The following is a 21,825-nucleotide window of genomic DNA, read 5'->3' as shown; positions in this document are numbered from 1 at the left end:
CCAGGTCAAACATGTTAGGAGACGGTAGAACTTAAAAACTTTCAGGAAAACGATGCGGCTTGAGAGAGGCCCTGATTCAGGAGGGTCTGCTACATGCTGGGCATTGTGCCAGGTGTTCACAGAAAGAACCCCGTTTTACCTTGTATGGAGAGGCGCCTCCTATTCTCTGTACCTTGTGGAAGAAATAACAGCAAGATGAGAGAGGGTTGCCCTGGCTCGCACGGCTCAGGGAGAAACATGGCTGCTGAGATGTGTGTGACAGGGTTGCTATTTTTTAGTTTGTCTTCTTCTGATCCCTGAACTCTTAGCCACTGAGCTTAGAAACGATTAAACTCACCAGACCCCCACCTCGGTTCCTTGGTTTTGCAACCTCACATATATCCCATGACAGGTTTGGGGAGAGAAGGTGGGGCCTTTCACAGACACAGGCCAAGTCCTCCCTGGTTATTGTCACAGCCTGTGGGTCTAGCATCAAAATTTTCCAACAGTCAGCCTTCCCCTTGGTGCAAACAGCTCACCTTTGGTACACACTGATCGGTACTTTCTCCTGTTCATAAAAGGTTCCGAAAGCCCTTAAAAGAACTCAGAGGTGTATCCATCTTCCTGGAACCAAGACCCACAATGCTTTGGGACATGGAACCTGCTAGCAGACAAGGACCCCACAACACAACATGTGGCCAACAGCAGATGCCTCTCATGACCATGGTCTGACTTTACTGAACTTTACTGACTTTACTGAAATTCACATAGAAAAAGGGCAAGAGAGCCACATGCAGAGCCCACAGCCTCAAACACAACCAGCAACTCTGAATTTCCTCCTTCCTCTTCCTTTTTTTTTTAACATAATTTTAATCGATGGAACCATTTGCATGTGACACCAACAGAATAGCACAAACTTGGGGAGCAGCCCGCCAAGATGGAAATCCCAGCTGGCAACGGACAAGCGGTCCGTGCTCACAAGTCAAATGCTTTTTCCTCATTAGGAAATAAGGCGGTAATATAATTTACTTATCAGCTGTTCCCAGAATCGAATTACAGGAAACAAATTACATGCTTAAAACAAGTCCCCGGCACAGAGTGCATTCACAGAGGGTTTGTGGTTTGTGTACCTGCGACGAGCAACCATAGCGATGGCATGAATACCGCAGTTCCCAAGGAGACTCGCATTCCCAGCATCCATGGCTTTTTCTGTATTTACTTTTTCAATCACATCTGGGTATTTAATTTTATACATTTCCTTGATTTTTTTTTCTTTTACCATGGCTCTGAAGGCACACCTGTCCTAATGCATGCAAACACTTCAGAACAAGGACACCATATGTGTTTGTCTTCTGTCTCTTGTATCTTGTCTTGAATATTCCCATGTAACTACTCTGTTTCCACACAAGATTTCTTCATAGTTATTTTATAGATTTGTGTTCTTTCTCTCTCTCTCTCTCTCTCTCTCTCTCTCTCTCTGTGTGTGTGTGTGTGTGTGTGTGTGTGTGTGTGCAGACAGTGCCTGTGGAGGTCAAGAGAGGGCACTGACTCCCCTTGAGTTGGACTTATGGGTGGGTGTGAGCTGCTCAATATGGGTTTTGGCAACCAAAGTCAGTCCTTGGAAGAGCACCAAGTGCTCTCGACCACTGAGTTCCCACTCCAGTCTGCTGCATCTTAAATGCTGCAGGAAGCTGCCTTCCTTGACACCCTGATGCCAGCACCCCTCCTGCAGTTCACTATTTAGCAATGCTCCACCCTCAGGGCCAAGGCCCACATTGTACAAAACTGCACTAACTCTTCCAGATTTCATCAGGATAAATGTCTAAAAGCAGGATTATCTTGTCTGAGGGTTTGTACTTATCACGGTGACTCGGAACACAGGCCTCTGAAAGCCAGGCTTGGCCTCAGGGTTTTGACCTCCTCCGAGGTGCCTCTGGTATCTGTCTCATTGGTCTCTGGAACCCAAAGAGTGACACAGGCCCGGTGGCTCTGCTGATGAGCTAGGGGGCCCCTCACTGTTAGGCTCCACTTTTGTTCTCCCAGAAGCACCTGGAGCCACACTTTCTCGGGTTTGATGAGGCACAGAAATAATTGGCTCGGTGGGAAGAAATCACTCTGAAATCCATATCTCTATGCGCAGGGTGAGCAGGCACCCAGGACTCACTTGATAAGTAGCGATCGTTTCTCTGTCCAGGGTCCGTGTCACGGAGACACTGCCTGTGTTCTCATTGATTCTGAAAGTTCCTTTAGGGTCTTGATCCACTCCCTTCCCGGTGAGCCGGAACTTGGACCCTTCGGGTCTGTCGCTATCGACTACCTGTTCAGAGAGACAGAGTGACATTTAAGACGGTCTGAAAGGCATGGAGAGAGCCCGCCATAGACACCCCACACATACACACACACACACACATCCCTTGGGGACCAAACCACTAGTGTCAGGTGCCAGCGCAAAGCTGCCTGATCAACCAAGATTAGCCAAAAGCAACCTTGCCCAAAATAGCATCATCATCGCTTAGCTTGGTTCATGCAAATGGTTACAACTTACAGCTGAGGAAGCTTAGCAATAGTGGAAGCCCTGGGTAATGGAGCAAGGCGGGCGGGTGATGAGGAAACTTGCATTGTTTCTAATGGAGGAAGGAGATTTGGTTTTCTCTGCAAGCAAGGGTAAGTGTAGGAGTTGTTTATCTGCCACACACTGGGCAGGCACTGAGCAAGGTTTATACTTTGTTGCTAGTGCTAGTGACCACACGCCTCATGGCTCCCCTGGGTGCCAGGCTCTGCTGAGCGACTCTCATGAACCTCTTTATACTTTTAAATGGTGCTTGGAATGGGACTTTTTTTTTTTTAATCATCCTGAGTTTGTTTATATAATGGATGGAACCACAGTGGTCTGCAAGGTGGCTGTGGTCCCTGCTCTTAAACAGATGAAAGTGAGATTCTAAACCACGTTGTCCGTATCTCCTGACACCACTGTGCAACACTGCTCTTTGTGACCATTGACCTTGGTCTGATATCCGAAGGCTAAGTTCAGAAACTAGAGGTAGAGGGAGGTTCTTGTGAGCACAAGGGACAGTCAAGTCAGAAGCCGCAGACAGGTGGGGGAACACCTAGAAAATTCCAGAAATGGGGAGTCTTGAGCACACTCTGAGCAGAGGAGAGTTTCGGGAAGGTAAGGGTTAAAATATGGAGGTCAAAATTTGGCGTGTGGAACTGCTCAGTTAAAGAGGGGGACTGATGCTTGCACAAGCTGTATCATATTCACCCGTATCTCATGTGCTATCTATCAGAGTTACCATTGTTAATCTGGTTATAACAAACGCAGCTTAAAGGCCATGAACGCGGGAGGCACAGATAGAAGGCTGCGGATGTGCAGGCAGCTGTAACTACTTCAACCATGAGCAGGTGTCTATGTAAATCAGCACCCTCCAGGGGCCCTGCAAGAACCAAGCCTGCAATTCTGCATGCAGGCACCAGGTGGCAGTGGTGTCTAAGCTAGGATGAGCATCTTGGTGGGAGCATCTTGGTGGGTGATGTGGGAGGACTGGTTGAGGTACATCAAAACAATTCCACAAGACAGGAAGGTTTTCTTGCGTTTTCATTTTTATGATTTAAAAAAATGTTCTCTAATGAAATATACTTAAGGCTTTAATTAAACACCAATTATCTCTGTTTGAATTTTTAAGATTAATGGAAAATAGGATCAATAACAAGATGTATGATACTTTTTGATAAAAAGACATTTTAATTGTGATTTCACTGGAGTTAACTCATCTCAGGTCCTTTCCTGAGCCCCCATCCCCTGCTTAGAGGCCTCAGAAGGTCAAAGACCCCATGGCTTCTTGGCCTTCTGGTTGAGGCCAGGGTCCACCATATTGTCCAGTTGAGCAAACACATGCCTGTCTTCATGCAAACACGTTACAATCCTATCTTCAAACACAGGGTTTTGCCTCTGCTCCCAATTTCATCAGGTGCAAAGTGGGGACAATCACTATTTAGTTCTGGGGGGTAGGGAGTGGGGAGGGAGGCTGAGGATTTAAAGAGACAGTATAGCTGGGCGTGGTGGCCGGGTCTATACTCATAGCCACACAGGGTCTGAGCCAGTTCAAAGCTTGAATGTTCCAGAGTGATTTAGAGCCAGCTTGAGCACCTTGGTAAGACCCTATCACAAAATATAACTTTAAAAGGAGGCTTAGGGGCTCGGGTGAGCAGGCCTGGAGGTTGTAAGGGAGAAATAGCTGGCCCTGCTCATTGCCTGGGCAATGCTGGAGAGCTGGCCCTGGTGGCACAGGTCCAGGAGAGCTGGTCCTGGTGGCACGGGTCCAGGAGAACTGGCTCTGGTGGCACAGGTCCAGGAGAGCTGGCCCTGGTGGTACGGGTCCAGGAGAGCTGGCAAGCTGAGCAAACCCAGCCTCTACCCCATCACAGATCTAGGGCTTTGAGCTGGCCTACCCCAACAACCATCCCATCTATGAATTGCTGGTACATGTGAAGGGACCAGTCCTGCAGATCCAAAGCTGCAGGATCTCCATGATATCGGGCAACAGCAGAATATCCTAGGGGAATCACGGTGAGGATCCAGTATTGATAGTGTAGCAGAAGCCACAGGCCTCAAAACCAGGTCAATGATTCACGCAATTAACATTTGCAAGTAGAAGCTGTTTGGGCAAAGGGTCTACTGTGTGACATACCACAACCTCCACGGATATATATTTAAAACAACCATATATATATGAAATATTAAATAAAATATTTAATATATAACATTTATGTATTATATTTACATAAGATTTATTATTAAATATATTAAATGCAAATAAAAATAATAAAAACAAATATATAAATATAAGTATATTAAATTTTAATATATTTTTAGTTTTCCTTTAGTGGGGAGGTTCCAAGGGCAGAGGGTAGATATGAAGGGAGGAGAATGGTGCATGATGGGAAATTCACAAAGAATCAATTTTAAAAATTAATAAAAAAGAGGGCTAGGGGTATACAGAGTCCTTGCCTAACATGCTTGAGGCCTTAGGTTCAGTCCTCAGTACAAAACCCCCAAACTAAAGCGTAAATGAAACACACAGACTGGGCGCTGATAAATCAGGGCTAACCACTGTAATTCCAATAGCAATAATTGCAATAAAATCACGCTGTTGCTCATGGGTGAGACGGATCCCTCCAGGCATAAAAGGCTTCTTAGCCAGATAATAAAATTAAATCCATTTCTAAGGGAATAGACTGGCGTTTTCAAGAAGTAAATTCACAGACTTCTCTGGTCCTGGAAGTGACGGTCCTAGCACAGTAGACGGGGACAGCTGGGACCCTTGGGTGACCCCTATTTCTATCACTTGCCCTCCGATGTGTATTCAGATGTCCCCTTCCTGCCCCTCGCACACTTGAGACAGGTTCCCTTAACCTGGAAGACAGTCTGAGCCAATAAACACCGCGTCTGTGTCCCTCGACAGCTGCGGAGGTGACCCTTTGAGGTGGGGCCCTGTTTCCATGGGCCTGGGGTGGGGCTCAGTGGGCTGGGGTGAGGCGAGCACCCACCAGGAAGCGCCTTCTCTGCTCTCTGTTCTCTTCCCCATCCTTCTTTGTTCAGAGAGGATGGGGACCCAGAACCTTCGGGAAGAAGCCAAGCTCAATGTATCTCCCGGGGGCTGACATCTCTACAGCAGGCTGAACTCTAGACTTGGAAACTCTCCCGGGGGAGACTTTTCCTTGTACCGACAAGGTCAGGGCCAATACCTCCTTCTCTCTCAGAGAGCTTGAACCACTTGGCCTTATGGAGGCAGAGTTTCCAGAGAGAGGGCCCTGTTTAATGAGTGACTGCCCGTGGATCAAAAGGACTTATTCTCTAGGGTCAGGGCAAACCTCCAATGCTGGGTGCCAGTTTAGTATTGCTCAGCTCTCTCTCTCTCTCTCTCTCTCTCTCTCTCTCTCTCTCTCTCTCTCTCTCTCCCTCCCTCCCTCTCCCTCTCTCTCCCTCTCTCTCCCTCCCTCCCTCCTTCTCTCTCTCTCTCTCTCTCTCTCTCGCTCACTCTATCACTCTCTGTCACTCTTCCTCTCTTCTCTTTCGTCTCTTTCCCTCCTTTTTTCTCTCCCCTTCCTTTCCTCTCCTCTTCAGAACCCAGCTCTTTAATCTATGCCTGGAGCCTGCCTCTAGTCCTCAGAGCTGTGTGTGTGTTGAAGGACACGGAGCCACACGGGACACCTGCCCACGTGGAGGGGCTCGTTCTATCAACAAGAACATCTCTTGAGCTATGGTACCTGGTAAGCGTCAGCATGTCCTGGACTAGGGGACATGCGAGTCTCCATGCCTCCTGGTCCTGCTTGCCTTGCTCCCTCATGGCCCCACTACACACCCAATCAAGCCAGAGGTCCAAGCACCACTCTGTCTTCTGTGGACAGAGTGCTTCTGTGGACAGAGTGCTGTCCCTGGCCCACACATTTCTCACTACTGCACTTCGTTTGGAAGCTTCTTTTGAAACAGCCAGGTCTGTTTGCCACCTTCCATCTAAAATGTAACTATAGTGGGGATTCTTCCAGCCTGCTTCCCAGGAGATCAGTGAAGCTGAGTGGGCGCATCTCCAAGGCACAGCCACCCAGTTCCACCTGTGCCACAGGCCGTGGGGCTGAGAGGGGCTTGGAGAGAAAGCACGGGAATTGGGGACACTCTTTAGGGGAAACTGGGTGACCGTGCTGAGTTTCATCAGTTGACACTGCAGTCTACGAAACACAGGCTTGAGAGCCACAAGATTGAGCTACAGAACAAATTTGCGGGGGGGGGGGGGGGGGGGGGGGGGGGGGGGGGGGGAGGAGCAGGGAGAAAGAAACAAGAGAAAGAAAAAAAGAAAAGAATTCTTTGTTTCAAAGTGAGTTTAGGATTTATAGTGCTGGCCTCCTCCTTGGTCTTTGCTGATACATCGACGAGGATGTTCAGGTCTCTGACGGAAATTGAGAAGCAATTTCCTCATGGTTGAAGTATCCAATTTTATTGAGAACTGAGTGTTGTGGAGTGCCCTGGTGCTGTTTGTATTTTGATGCTAATTCTGCTTCCCCAAGAGGCGTGGATCACTTAAGTACTCAGGTGATTCCATGTGACCCCCCCCCCCATTTTAACTGGTCAAATAAGGGCTGTGATTAGGCAGGGGAAGGGAAAGGTAGGGCTGGAGGTTTTAGAGAGGGAGAAGAGAGGAAGGAGGAGGGGAGACAAGGAGATGAGGAGACAGAGGAAGATGGAGGAAGAGGAGGTGGAAGATGAAGCAAAACCAGGTGGCCTGGAGAAGCCACAAGTAACAAGAGATCTCATAGCTGGGGAATAGAGTAGTGTATATAGTGGTCTATCCGCCCAATCTAGGCGTGCAGCTTATACATATTATAATTGAGTTATATGGTTTTTACAAGGACATATTGGAGTTAGAGATTTACTACAACAGCTGAGAGCTTATGAGACTTAGGTTCTGAACAAACTTCACCTGGGGGAGCTGAGACTTACAAGATGCACAGGATCCCTTCAGAAGGACAGAGAAAGAAAACTGGCAGCTCCAGGAGGCTTCTGACCAGCTGGGGTTCGCCCAGGGCGGGGAGGTGCCCAGAAGAGAGTCTCCAATGTGCCCAGCTACCTGCAATCCCGAGGACACCTCCAGGGGTCTACCTTTTGAGACTCACCACCCACCTCCACTGGAGTGGCTTTTGGAGTTGCTGCTGCCTTATAAAGTCTGTGCTCCTTACCGACATTTCTCCGAGTCACCCTAGTAAACTCCCTGGCTCACCAAGGCTGCCTTTCAGGCTCATGACTTTGGTTTAAGAAAGGCTCATGTCTCTCCAGGAACAGCATCACAGAGCACCCAGCCCTTGCCTTCGAATCCTTGAGAAATGCTTGAGGTTTCAGGGCCACCCAGCCTCATTGAGCAAGAAGAGAGATACTTGGCCTGCTGTATAGTGGCTCTAAGCTATGGGTGTTTGCAGCTCAAGAATTTCCAGATTGCCCTCATGGTGGTACACAGGGTTCCTTTAGTTCAGCCAAATGTGGCCTCCTGTGGCTCCCCCATCCCTCTGATTCAGTCCTTTGGCCAGAATCAACCCTGCAGGCCAGCCTCAGCAGCTGTTAACACCCAGAACTGCAGAGCAGGCTTGCAATTAGCAGACTTTGCCATTACCCTTTGTAATTCAACACTTCTCTGCACAGCAGGGATTTTCTTTTCTTTTTTCCTTCTGGAGTTAGAATGGGAAAAAGAGTTAATATGGGAAAGAATGAGGACCCCAGGTGCCAACTTGCTGGAAGGACCTATAAACTGCATTCAGAGTCCTGCTGTGTCCCTGGGGAAATAGACTTCTGGCTGGATGTACAGGTGGCAGAGGGGGCTAGAACCAGGGTCCTGACATCAGAAACCAAAGGCCCCTCTGCATTTCCCTGTGAAGGCCCTTTCTTATCACCATGTTCTGCTGCAAACAACCAGAGATATAGGTGTGTATTTAAGACACTGGCTTTTGGTGTGTGTGCAAATGTGAGTTCGTTATGTCTGTGTATTTGTTCAAGCATGTGGTTGTGTGTGTGTGTGTGTGTGAATGTGTTATGCCTGTGTGTGTTTATGCATGTGGTTGTGTATATGTGAGTGTATGTGTGTGTGCATGTGTGTACATGTGTTATGCACGTGTGTGTTTATGCATGTGGTTGTATGTGAGTGAATGTGTGTGTTTATTTCTTTTCTTTTCTATTTTGTCCTTTGAGACAAGATCTTACAGTATAGCTCCAGCTGACCTCTACCTTGCATCAATCCTCCTGCCTCTGCCTCTGAGGGCTTAAATTACAGGTGTCATTTAAGTGCTTACGTTACTGTGAGTATAAGTGGATACATATATAACAGTTTGAAGAGGGACAATTTCAGGCTTACAGAAAGGCTGTGGAAAGAGCATACTGTTCCCATGTACCTGCCTGCAGTGCTGACTGCACTGAGAAGTGAACGATAATACTGTGTGTGTGTGTGTGTGTGTGTATGTGTGTATGTGTGTGTGTGTATGTGTGTGTGTGTGTGTGTGTGTGTGTGTGTGTGTGTGTGTGTGTGTGTGTGTGTGTGTGTGTGTGTGTGTGTGTGTGTATGTGGTGTGTGTGTGTGTATGTGTGTGTATGTGTGTGTGTGTGTGTGTGTGTGTGTGTGTATGTGTGTGTGTGTGTATGTGTGTGTGTGTATGTGTGTGTGTATGTGTGTGTGTGTATGTGTGTGTATGTGTGTGTGTGTATGTGTGTGTGTGTGTATGTGTGTGTATGTGTGTGTGTGTATGTGTGTGTGTGTGTGTGTGTTCAGAGTGTGCTCTGATGTGATTATCATTTTTCTTTAGATCTCAAATGCAGCACAGGACATACCCCTCTCCCACTACTGCTTTCAGTGTTTTACAAAACATACTCATTACACATATGTATGTATGTATTATGTATGCATGTATTGTATGTATGCATTGTGTGTGTGTGTCCATCTGCATGTTCCACAGCACATATGTGCAAGTCTAAGAATAGCATTAGAGAGTTGGTTATTTCCTTTCATCTTGGGTCCTGGTGATTAAACTCATGTCATCAGACACATAGGATGCACGTACCTTTACCCACTGAGCCGTCTTTCTGGCCTGTTAAATGTGATTTAAAATAGGCAAATTCTGGTGCCTCCTCACATTTATTTTTTAAAATTGTACTGGCAATGGTTGCCTTGAATTTACATATGGAAATGTACAGAATATACCAGAACTATATAGTCCAAGTTCTAGGTGTCTGCTCTGCCATGAGAGCTCCTGGCTTGACTGGCTGCTGATTCCCATCATCAGACTCTTCTCAATACTCCTGGAGATGCCTCTTTCCTTTCTCTGCCTAGAAAAGTGGGCAGGAGATAGTAGGTGTCCAATAAACACCTGAGTTGTGTTTTAGCGGCTCCGTGTCTCTCATTTCCCTTCCCATTGTGGCACAACAGACCAAGTGTGACCAGGCTCCTGCACAGGCCAGCACTGTCATGGCTACCGGCTGGGGTCAGGATAAAAGGCCAGGGACCCTCCCAGATGTGACTCCTCCCCCTGCTTCTCCAGTTGTGATCCACTTTCATTTTCCCTCAACCCTATATGAGCTGGACTTGGCTCTCCCCCGCCCCCCATGTCTTCTGGGGACACGATCCATCCTTATCCTCTGACATCAGTGCCAGGGTGACATCCCACCCATGACTGCTTACTCTGTTCTGCTCCCTGAAGGTTTCTCTGAGCCCCATTTTTTCCCCTCCCCTGAGACAGAGAGGGCTAACTCTTGTGGGTGTGGCAGATAGCCCCTGGCTGCTCAAGTCTGACTTCTTTTTACATTTTTCTGGGCTTAGAGAATAAGAGACAGAAGATGAATGTTTTAAGTGAAGAACTGCAACTTTCCCTGCGTGTTTTTATGTGGTTGCAAAATGCTCCATAAACCCACAAATTAAAAGTAAAGGCCTATTGTTCTGCTCTCCTCTCCCCTGCCCAGCCCCATGTGTATGTGTGTGTGTGTGTGTGTGTGTGTGTGTGTGTGTGTCTTTCTGTCTGTCTGCCTGCCTGCCTGTGTCCATCAGCATCTCTGCATTCTGCTTTTCCTGGGATTTGCAGGAGTCACAAAAGGACCTGGCCTTCCCACCATCTTTATAATTTGAAAAAGAATTTTAAGTAAACACCTTCCTTTAAGTAAACTAGAAGATAGTCAGAAATGGTAACATGGCTCTGTCACCTGTGTTACAAATTCAAGCCTATCTGGGCCACAGAGTGAGTTCAAGTCCAACCTGGACGACGTACTGAGACTTTGTATCAGAAGGAAGAGTGAAATAAAAAGAAAGTTGCTGTCTTAGGGTTTCTATTGCTGCAATACACGCCAAGACCAAAACTAATCGGAGGAGAAGAGGGTTTATTTCAGCTTACAGCTCTCAGGCCATGCTCCATCACTGAGGGAAGTTGGGGGGTGGGGTGGGCGGGGGGTGGGGTGGGCGGGGCGGGGAGGGGAGGGGAGCAAGCACTCAAGGCAGGAACTCAGGGCTGGAACCTGAAGGCAGAAACCAATGCAGAGGCCATGGAGGAGTGTTGCTTACTGGCTTGTTCTCCATGCTTTCTTATATCATCTAGGACCACCATCCCAGGGTGACACCACCCACAGTGAGATGGGTTCCTCCATTTCTATCATCAATTAGGAAAATGCCCCATGGCTTATTCCAGGCCAATCTGGTAGAAGCGTTTTCTCAATGGATTCTCCCTCCTCTCTGATGACTCTCGTGTATGTCAAGATGACATACAATCTAGTGACCACAGCTGGTGATGTACCTCATAGATAGAGATCTCAGCTAGTCTGTGCAAAACTTGGGTTCAATGCCTGCAAATATGAAAACAAGAAGCCTAGAATCCTTAGATCTTCTCTCTCCCACAACGGCCACAGAGGAGCACGGTCCAGCTGGACAGTTGTTCTTGGGACATGAGGGTAGGGAGGGTATTTCTCTCTCAACGCTTCAGATAGTTCCAGTTTTATGAAAGGGCTTGTGTTATTAATATAATAACAAAATACTTTCTTAAACATGCAGGAGGAGTAACTAGAGATGGGTGTGCATGCTAATTTAGAACGTGCTAGAATTCCCCTCCACAGGCTTACTGCTGACCCAGAGTCTCTAGAAGGTCTTGTGCTTATCATCTGATGGTTCCCCCGAGGTGCTAATTAATTGGCTATCAGCTGTGGTTCAAACGACCCTGTGCCTCAGACCTTGAAGATGCTTAGCTGGAGATGGTGATGTCTAGACAGCTATGACATCCATGGTTTCTTTTACTCTCGGGATCTTTAAGCCATCCACGAACCAGGTGTGCTGGATAAGTCTTATGTCAACTTGACGCAAGCCAGAGGGGAGACAGCTTCGATTAAGAAAATGGCTCTCTAAGATAGGCAAGTCTGTAGGGCATTTTCTTAATTAGTGGTTGATGGGGAAGGTTCAGTCTATTGTGGATAGGGCTACTCCTGGGCTTCTGGTCCTGGGCTGTATAAGAAAACAGGCTGAGCAAGCCATGTGAAGCAAGCCAGCAAGCAGAACCCCTCCATGGCCTCTGCATCAGCTCCTGCCTCCAGGTTCCTGCCCTGCCTGAGTTCCTGTCCTGACTTCCTCCAGTGATGACCTGTGATGGGGAAGCAGGACCCAAGTAAACCCTTTCCTCTCCAAGTTGTTTGTGATTATAGTGTTTCATCACAGCAATAGGAATCCTGACCGAGACACCCAGGCTAGCTTAGAGCTCACTATGTAGCTAAGGATGCCTTGGCCTTCAGATTCTCCCCAGCTTACTTCTGGTCATGGTGTTTTACCTCAGCAATAGGAACCCTAACTAGGACATTGGAGGACTAAAGCGAATCCCATGCTGGAGGTACAGACGTCTTGGTGGGAAGTATTAGGCTAACACCAAAGATGGCCGACTGACTACTACTGTGTGGATCTGGGCCCTCAGAAGATCTTGGACTGCTATCAATTGGTTCCCCATCATCATAAGCAAGTTTTCTAAGGATCAGGGGAAAGGAATGGAGCCCTGAGGAGGGAAAACGAAAGCTTAGGACCACAGGAAGAGGAAGCGTCCTGTTCTCTGTCCATAACCTCATTTATTAACCTTCCCAAATTGCCATCTTTTCTCTTATAATTTCAGATTGCTCACATTAAAAGGCTAGGCTGAGTTCTCTGGGATTCAGTGTTCACGATTTTTTTCCTTTTCATCTACATTTTTTTTTCTGGTGGTTTGCAAGTGTTTTGATGGGTTATGTATGGGTCTTACTTAATTTCTTAGTGCTGTGATTACATGCGATAACCAAGGCAATTTATAAGTCCATGATGGTAGAGCAAAGGCATGCCAGCAGATGGCTAGGGCACCAGCTGAGAGCTTACATCTGACCCACAAGCAGGAAGCAGAGAATGGACTGGGAGGAATGGTGTGGGCTTTTGAAATCTCAAGCTTACCCCCCAGTGACACACCTCCTCCAATAAGGCCACACCTCCTAATCCTTCCCCAATAGTTCCACTAACTGGGAATTGAGTATTTAAACATAGAAGCCTATGCTGGCCATTCTCATTCAAACCACCACAGGAAGGATGTAGGAAATCATTTTATTTATCTTCACAATGTCGTTTCTTATTTTCATGGATCCACAAGGGTTTTGCTTTCCATTTGTCCTATTGTAATACTGCTTACTAAGTTTTTGCTTTTCAGAATATCATTGTTGTTATTATTATATTTATTATTTTTATTATTAGTAGTAGTGTTACTATAACTATTAGCACTAATATTAGTATTGGCTAGCTTCAGGATTTCTTTTATAAATGACTCATGGACAGACACACAGGAGAAGAGTGAGCATTTGGCAGCGTTACATACAGGAGCTAAAAATCTAGAAGACATTCGAGGGTCCACTGGAAGCATGGGTGAGTAAATCACAGTGCACACAGTCAGGTTTGGAAAGGAAGGTGATTTTGAGACCTGAGGATGGACACTAAGTCACAGAGGGACATGTGCTGTGTGGCTGTGCTCTTAAGAGGCACAAACAGACTGAGGGTAGGAGGCAGGTCTCCGGGGACTACTGAGGGAGTCCCTGGGGTCTCAGGAGAGAGATGAAAGGCTCTAGGCACATGTAGTAGGGATCGCTGCATGAGGGTGTGCGTGGACTCAGTGCTAACTGGGTGTCTGTTTTACCACTGATAACAAGGTTCTCAAGGCAGGTCACATGGTTGGCGTTTATCTGCTTCTAGGAATACTTCTTACTGGGGCATGATGTCTCATCCCCTCTCTGCCCTCGCTTTTAAGTTCTGGAGTTTTAACATCCAAAGAGAGGCATTTGAACCTGGTACAGGGTATTTTACTCCGGGTTCCTTCTGTGTGTCTTTCCTGTAACATGTAGAAGTATGGAGAGGATTGGGTGAGGATGCAAGTTGCAGGCGTTGTGTTCCACACGGCAAAGAGCTTTGGTCAGCTTTCTTTATCTTTAGATGGGCACAAATCTTGAATTTCCGAAGAATCTTTCCAACTGGAAGTCCCTAAAAATGTTGGAATCTTCTGTAGCTTCCAACTTGGAGTTTCACCCACATTATGCGATCTGATTCTCCTCTTTTTGATTAGCTTGTATAGTTGTGGGGTGGTGGCCATGTTGATTGGCAATTACACCCATTGGGCAGGCCATCAACAGCCATCAATGTAGATATATCAACATCCAGAAACCAAAGTGATTGCTCACATACTGACTAAGAATGAATGAATCCCAGGGTCTCCCGAGGAGGTGACACCTTCAAGTGCCTCTGAGAAAGAGCAACACGCCAAGCCTGGGACATTAGAAGATCCAGTGGGAGCTAGTGGAGTGTTTTCAGTGTCAAGTGGGTACAGAGATGGTCAGAGACATCATCACACGACATCATTTCACAGGACGTCACCACACGCCTTTGCACTTGAGAAGCAAGTTGGAAAATCCAGAGGCAGGCATGTGGTGAAATCGGATTTACTGGTTAGGAACATACACAGGAGCTGAACTGTGGGTGTGATGTTCTGCACTAATGATAGAACTCCAAAAGTGGACCCCTCCCCACCTTGCCTCACATTTTCTCCATGGAGACTGATCGGAAACACTCGCCCTGGGCCCCTGTCATTGGCAATGCAAGAATGGAGGCTCTCAAAGTCTCACTTCCCAGATTTATATGCATCTAAAGGGTCACCACTCTGTACATCAAATTCCTGGCAGCATCATCCTTAAATTCTCTCAGCGACCCCTCCCCTACTGAGCTTTGTCAGAGCGGTGGCATGATTTGAAGGTTTCTGCCATCTAAGGGGAAAATAAATTATTCAGGCCCCTGGACGCGGTTTAAATACACACACCAAGCATCTTACAAACTTGCCAAACTTCCTTCCCTATGTTTCTCTGATCCCATCTCCTCTGTCAGTTTTTTATTTTACTTTATTTTTTTTACAGTTCCCAGAGAAAGGTTAAGCCAAATATTTATGCACTCATTTGAACCACAGTTCAGAGAAAGCAACTTAACAAAATCAGCATTATGAACCTGGAGCCTTTCCCACTTGGAAGTAATCAACAGGAACAATTGAACCACTTCTCCCTGGAGGTTCAAGTTGGCTGCTGTTGCACAGAGACTTTCAACACTACCACCACCACCACCACCTCCTCCTCCTCCTCCTCCTCCTCTTCCTCCCCCTCTTCCTCCTCTTTCTCTTTCTCCTCTTCCTCTTCTTCTTCCTCCTCTTCTTCTCCCTCCCTTTCCTCCTCCTTTCCTCCTCCTCTCCCTCCTCCTTCTCTTCTTCCTCCTCCCCTTCCTCCTCCTCCTGTCTCTTCTTCCTCCTTCTTCCCTCCTCCCTCTTCCTTCCCTCCTTCCTCTTCCTTCTCCTCTTCCTTTCTCCCATTCCATAATTTTGTGAAAATAAGCAGTCTCTAAAGTAAATAAAGTGTCGATCATGTTCACTTGAAAGGCTGGCATTCCTGTTCTGCTCTGCCCGTTCCTTGGTGGGAAGGACTCCTCCACAGCTTTGAGGTTTCATATTCTCTGAAGCTGCCATGCTCTCACTCAATTAGATAGCATCCCGATGAAAATCTCCCAAGACCCCCATTACCTAGATGTCAGGAAAGGTTTGAGTCTCCTCAGCAATGTGTTCAGCTTCTGCACAGCTAGCTTCCTGCCTCTCTTTGAACCCCTAATCTTTATTATGTCTCCCCTACACCCTTCATTCTCTGCCATGCTGCCACTACCCCTGCCACCCGCAAATGAGTGGGAAAATCCCCCAAGGTCCAGAGATACCGGTAGCTGATGGCTGTCAAGGAAGGGAGAGTCAGTCACTCTCCTTTGGAGAAGTTAGTACTGCTAGGTTTCCCATGACTCTGTGGATGGGAACACCCTTGGACTCGGGGGTTATTAACAGTAACAGAAATGATAGCAAAAAGGAAATGAAGTTGAAGGGGAGATGAGGTGGCAGGCACACGGGAGAGTTGGAGGGAGATAGCAGTGGACAGATATGATCAAAATTATATGGATGTATGAAATTTCAAATAAATTTAAAATATCATTTTAAAAATGTCACCCTTGGGCCTGGCTCGGTGATTGCCCTCTGGTGATCCAGCCGCTCCAATCCAAAAGCAAAGCTGTCTAGTCAGGCTAGGTCATTTCCCTAGGTCATTTGTCTCTTCCGGAAGCCTAGGGTTGGGATGGAGAGGGACAGGATTCTGAGTCCTAAGTCTGCTCTTTCAGAAGCATTCTACCAGTCCATGTACAGAGTCTGACTAAGAAAACCAACAGGAATGACTCAGGGCACAGTGAGTGCCTGTGTATGTGCTAATGCTCAAACATGGCGCATGCCATGGCTAGTAAACACTTCTGCCCGTGCTTCACCATGCCTGGATCTGTCCATGTGGCTTCATCCTGTTCTTCTGCCTCAGTATCCCAGTTGTGCTCATATACCAAATTATCACAGTCCCATCCCTGGGCCATCACCTCAGCAATATGGTGGCCATCTCTGGGGCTCATTATCCTCTTGCTCCTCAGAGTTCATGATATCTGACTCACCTCAGTGAGGACCTTCTTGACCACCTGAGTAACTGCACCTCATCCTCTATGCCTATCAGTCTGTCTCATTCCTCTCAGAGCCCCCAGGAACTGCACCATTATCTTCACTGTCTGTATTAAGTGCTTAAACATAAAGACCCACATTCATCACGAGTTCTGTTCTGTTTACCGCTGTGGGCACTGCATGGCCCATGATAGACACTCAAGTCTTTGTTAATAAATAACAAAGTCATGTAAATAAACGCCGAAGCCAGGGACACTATCGCCAAACAAGAAAGTGAATGAGGGCATCCGCCGACAAACAATGGCCACAGTGGTTTAAAGATGATTGATCAACTTCTGACAAAGTCCAGCCCTGCTCCTTGGATTTCAGTTCGCTCTCAGAGAGTCATTTTGAGTAGTCCAGTGTCATCCAACAATCCCAATGAAACACACACAAACATCCTTGCACACTTGTGTTTGCACAGTGTACGTGTACACACAAGCACATGAATACTTTTAAGAACAGAACAGTTTGCCGCTTCGGTGTTAGGAAGTCATGGATGACCCGTGGTCATTTAAGATGAACACCCTTGCCCCCACTGAAGCTACAGCCTCCGAACTGTTGCCTTTCCTAGAGGGTCCTCTCAGGTGATGTGACCATTTTCGCCAGGACAACACTGGGTCAACGCAACTGCTCTGTAGCTATCAATAGAAACCAATGGGTGCACATCAAGAGATGTTGCCGAAGCCGTTGCCAGCAGAGAAAGTATTATGTCCTTTACCGCCCACCCACTGTGATCTAGCCAGGCTTGAAACAACTTGGTGTTGTCCTGACCTTGTGGACAGACCCATCCTGTGTGGAGAAAGAGGTGTCATCTGAGGACCTCTGTTGAACCCAGCATGGCCAGTTTCTTCACCTCAGCGGGTGAGGCATCTCTCTGTTTCCTCATCCCCGTTTTTTGCAGGTACCCAACAGCATCCACCATCCCTGCCGCTAAAGTTCAGGGGTTCAGAAAACAGCTCATGCCCTGGCTTTAACAAACCCTTGGTTTGTATTCTGAACGAGGCGGGAAAAGTCAGGGATAATGATTTTACAACTAAGACTTTGAAGCAGCTTCAAGCTGCAACCCCAGTAATAACTGTTTTTAACTGAGCCCTCTAAATGCTAGGTGCTGCACAGAGGCCGGGTGGAAAGCCATCAGGGTGGCTATGGTATCTGTTTCACATTAAGAAATACAGGACCTATCATGGGAAGCCCTTTATCTGCCCTGGCTGTACAGTTAAGGGTGGGACCAGGTATGGGAATACTTGAGATGACTCATGTCAATAGAAAACCCCATATGAGGGTCTCATGGATGCTAGAATTTTCTATATTCAGAGATATTGCTGAAGTAACTGTCCCTTCTTTGAAAGGTTCCTACTGAAGAGAGCCCGAGCCCACAGTCCCCCATGGATCTCATGGTTATAGTCTCAGAGGCCTGGCCTTTATGTATACATGTGCCTGTGCATGTGCGAACTCACACATACGTGCCTGTCCTGACACTTTCTCACTGAAGGTGAACACGTTCACCTCCACTCATCTGTAAGCTGCTTGACCCTCGTGCTCCCAGCCCGGCTCATTCTGCCTCCAGACTTCCCTGGTTGTTATAAGCTTATCACAGAAGTAAATCAAAGTGTTCTCAAGAGGAGAAGAAAAGATAAAAGCAAAAAATGCAGCATCCTCGAGAGAGGGATATTTTTTATAGTTCCACGACTCTGGCAATTCTGTCTTTAAAAAAAATCCATTATTTAATTTTAGTACCACGAGGTGCTGGTGATGAATAATGACCCCTCTCCTACCTTCCAGTATTTCTAAAATATTAATACCGGTTGGATTCCTCTCCTAAAGGGAGGTAGAAGCTGAATCCTTTATGTGCCTCAGAACCTGTTCTACAGCAGCAGGGAGGTTGATTCAGTGTCTACCAGTCCCACACTCTGGGCCCCTCAGATGACGCCTGCCTCAGAGGACGGGGGTCACGCAGTCGGGTGGAGGGATGAAATGAGCTGCCTGGCAGTGCCATTCTCAGTATTGATATTGTCAACACCGTTCTTTTAAACTACCCATCACAATGCGCTTTCGATCCGCATTCAATTTGGTATGTGAATCGTGAAGAGTAGCCATAAGTGGCCTGACCTTCCCAGCCCTCTCAGGTCAAATGCCTGCTTAGGATAACTGTGGCTCAGTGTGCAGCCCATGTGGAGCTTTGAGCATGGCCCCCGCCATGTTCTAGAGCGGCCATGTTCTAGAGCAGATCATGCTTGTATGTGTGTGTGAGAATGTGTGTGTGTGTGTGTGTGTGAAGGGGTGCGTGCATGTGTACCTGTGTAAAACATAGCTTGACATTTGCAGTCCATGAGAGGAACAATAGAGGAAACTTTCAAACTAGACAAACAGGATACTAGATTATTACACTTGGCAACTGTGGTAGTAGGAATAGGTATAGCTCCCATAGATTCATGTGTTTGAATGCTTGGCCCATGGGGAGTGGTACAATTAGGAGGTGTGGCTTTGATGGAGGATGTGTGTCACCATGGGGGTAGACTCTGAGGTCTCCTATGCTCAAGCTCCACCCAGTGTAGAACGCAATGTCCTCTTGCTGTCTATGGATCAAGATGTAGAAATCTCGGCTCTTCCAGCATCATGTCTGCCTGCATGCTGCCATGCTTCCCGCCATGATGATATCGGACCCAACCTCTGAAACTGCACGTTGTCCCCAATTAAATGTTGTCCTTCATAAGAGTTGCTATGGCCATGGTGTCTGTTCACTGTTATAAGACCCTAACTAAGATAGCAGCGGACCATCACAAACAAAGTCAAGTTTTCTTTTTGTTCTCTTTACAAAATGAAGTTACAGTCAAAGCAGAAGCAGGTGCCCAGGCTCTGATTCATAGCTAGACTCTTCTGGTTTCCTCTAGACAGCATCTTATTATGGAGCCCTGGCTGGCCTGGACCTGGCTCTGTAGACTAGGCTGGCCTAGAGATCATCGAGATCTACCTGTGGTCTCATAGATGTGGAAGATGGTAGTGTAGCGGTAGATCTGCTCAATCTAGATGCACAACATGTAGTCATATTAATTGTGTTGTGTTTTCATTGCCGGAGCATATTTGGGTTGGAGAATTACCACAGCAGGCCAAGACCTGGCTCTGTAGACTAGGCTGGCCTTGAGATCATAGAGACCTACCTGCCTCTGCCTCCCGAGTTCTGCATGCTAGGCTTAGAGGTGTGGACCACCACACCTGGCAAAGTTATGGCTACTTCCCTCACTTCCAGACTTTGAAATCCGCACAGCTGCGTAATACAGTTTTAACCATTTCATCGTCAAGTGTAAAATAACTGTAGGATCACATGTAATTGTAAGAAATCTCATTTACTCAAATTTCCCTAAGAGTACTATCTTGTCACCCAGTGGGCAGCAGGATGCTGTCTTTTAAACACTAGCATTGCTGGATGGCTGGTGTTTTGTTGTCCAGCGTTCTCTGGAGTGCCGCTCATACGTGTGAGCTTCTGACATCTGTCTATTTATTGCTTTATGACAGGTACATATTTGTGTATCCATCAACACAATCAAGCTATAAATAGTTCTATCTGCTATCACCATCAGGAAAACTATTTTTCTTTTAAGACAAAGTTTCTCAGTGTAGCCCTGGTTGTCTTAAAGTTCACTTTGTAGACCAGGGTGACCTTGTACCGACAGAGATGCCTGCCTCTGCCTCCTGAGTGGTATGCCCCACCACTGTTTGCCCATCAGGAGATTTTTAGTGTGTATATGTGTGTGTGTGTGTGTGTGTGTGTGTGTGTGTGTGTGTGTGTGTGTGTGTGTGCCAACTGGGGTGGGGGCAGATGGGCCATGTGTAACATGTTGGGAGGTGAGAGGAGCATCTTGAATGTTGGTTCCAGTTTCCCAGGGTCTCCGATTGTTCAGCACTGTGTATGTCAGGCTTGCTGACTCACAAGCTTCCCAGAACTCCCCTGTCTCCATGTGCCATCTTGTGACAGGGGCACTGGGATGACAGATGCAGTCAACTGTCCAGGCTTACCGTGTACTCTGAGGGTGTAAGCTCAGTTCCTTATGCTTACACAGCACACACTCTTAGTCACTGGGCCACCTCCTCAGCCTGCCTCCAGGATTGCCTAGATTCACTTTTCATATCCACACTCTCCCCTCACCCAGACCACCTCTCTTTTCATAGCCTCCTATTGGCAATCACTAATTTCTCCTCCGTTTCCATCATCTCGCCATTTAGAGGACTTCAGGTGAAGGGGATCTGGTGGTGTCCCGAAGATTCTCCCAAGTTGCCACACTCAAAGCAAAACTGGGCATGGTGCTAGATAGCTGTCATCCCAGAAAGAGGAGGTAGAAGGATCAGGGGTTCAAAACCAGTTTGAGCTACGCTGGGAGCTTGAGGCTAGCCTGGGCTAAATGTGACACTCTGTGGCAAACCAGATACCAATTGAAACCAAAGAGCTACCTGGTTGTGTCCTGTGGGTATTTTCCTGGGCTCTCTGTCTAGCCTCATGGATCTGTGTTTGTCCCTCTGTTGCACAACACTGTCTTGACCTTGTTACCATGACGCCATTACAGTGAGAACCCTGATGTGATCTGCTTCTGGGTTGCTTAGCTATCCCAGGTCTGTACTTTTTCATACACAGTTTAGAATAAGCTTGCCTACAGAGATCCTCGCTGAGATTTTAGCAGGAATGACAGTGAGTATAAATGTCCCCTTTTTTGTGTATGACATCACAGGCACGTTACTTATCCTTACTGAACGTCTCTTTGTAAACAGCTTCTCAAATTTGAAACAGGAACCCCACCTTTGAACAACCATTCCCACGATGTCCGGCGCGTGACTATCTTAGTTGTACACTGTGAACAAAGCTACTGCGAACATGTCCCTGAGAGGGCAAAGGTACTCTGCATTTGGAGTTGTTCTTTAGGGCAAATCCTCAAAGTTGGAGGGAAGACTCAAACACTGAGAAGGGTTCATCTTCTTATGGTTATTCTTCTTCAGTCAGCCTTACACAGATTTTGCTATCTGTATGTGAAAAAGACTACCACCATTAGCTTGAAATTCCAGTGAGGCACGATGTGGTATATCAGGGAGGGAGGGAGACTGTCAGTGATGGCAAGGGAGGCTACAGAGACAAGAGTTTTGCAGCTTCCATGCTTTCTGCAAACGACAATGGCTGTGTTGGTGGTGGCTGGCCTGATGCTGTTACTGCCACAAACCTGCTCTCAGGTACTCCCCCCCCCTCCCCCTGTATCC

At 47.1% G+C, this 21,825-nt stretch overlaps 1 protein-coding gene across 4 annotated transcripts in view; it reads right to left on the bottom strand.

Moving 5' to 3' along the window:
• Cdh13 (cadherin 13) overlaps nucleotides 1-21,825 on the bottom strand; it is a 1,184,913-nt gene that overhangs the window by 470,915 nt on the left and 692,173 nt on the right. For all 4 annotated transcript variants that reach the window (XM_017312550.1, NM_019707.5, XM_006530628.3 and 1 more), the window contains one exon: nucleotides 2,144-2,296. In XM_017312550.1, the coding sequence (XP_017168039.1) occupies nucleotides 2,144-2,296 (153 nt within the window). The remainder of the gene's footprint in view (nucleotides 1-2,143; nucleotides 2,297-21,825) is intronic.

The sequence above is a fragment of the Mus musculus genome, chromosome 8 (assembly GCF_000001635.26).
Source record: "Mus musculus strain C57BL/6J chromosome 8, GRCm38.p6 C57BL/6J".
NCBI classification, from domain to species: Eukaryota; Metazoa; Chordata; class Mammalia; order Rodentia; family Muridae; genus Mus; species Mus musculus.
Note: the sequence above shows the minus strand (reverse complement) of the source record. Positions and strands in the feature narration are given on the sequence as shown.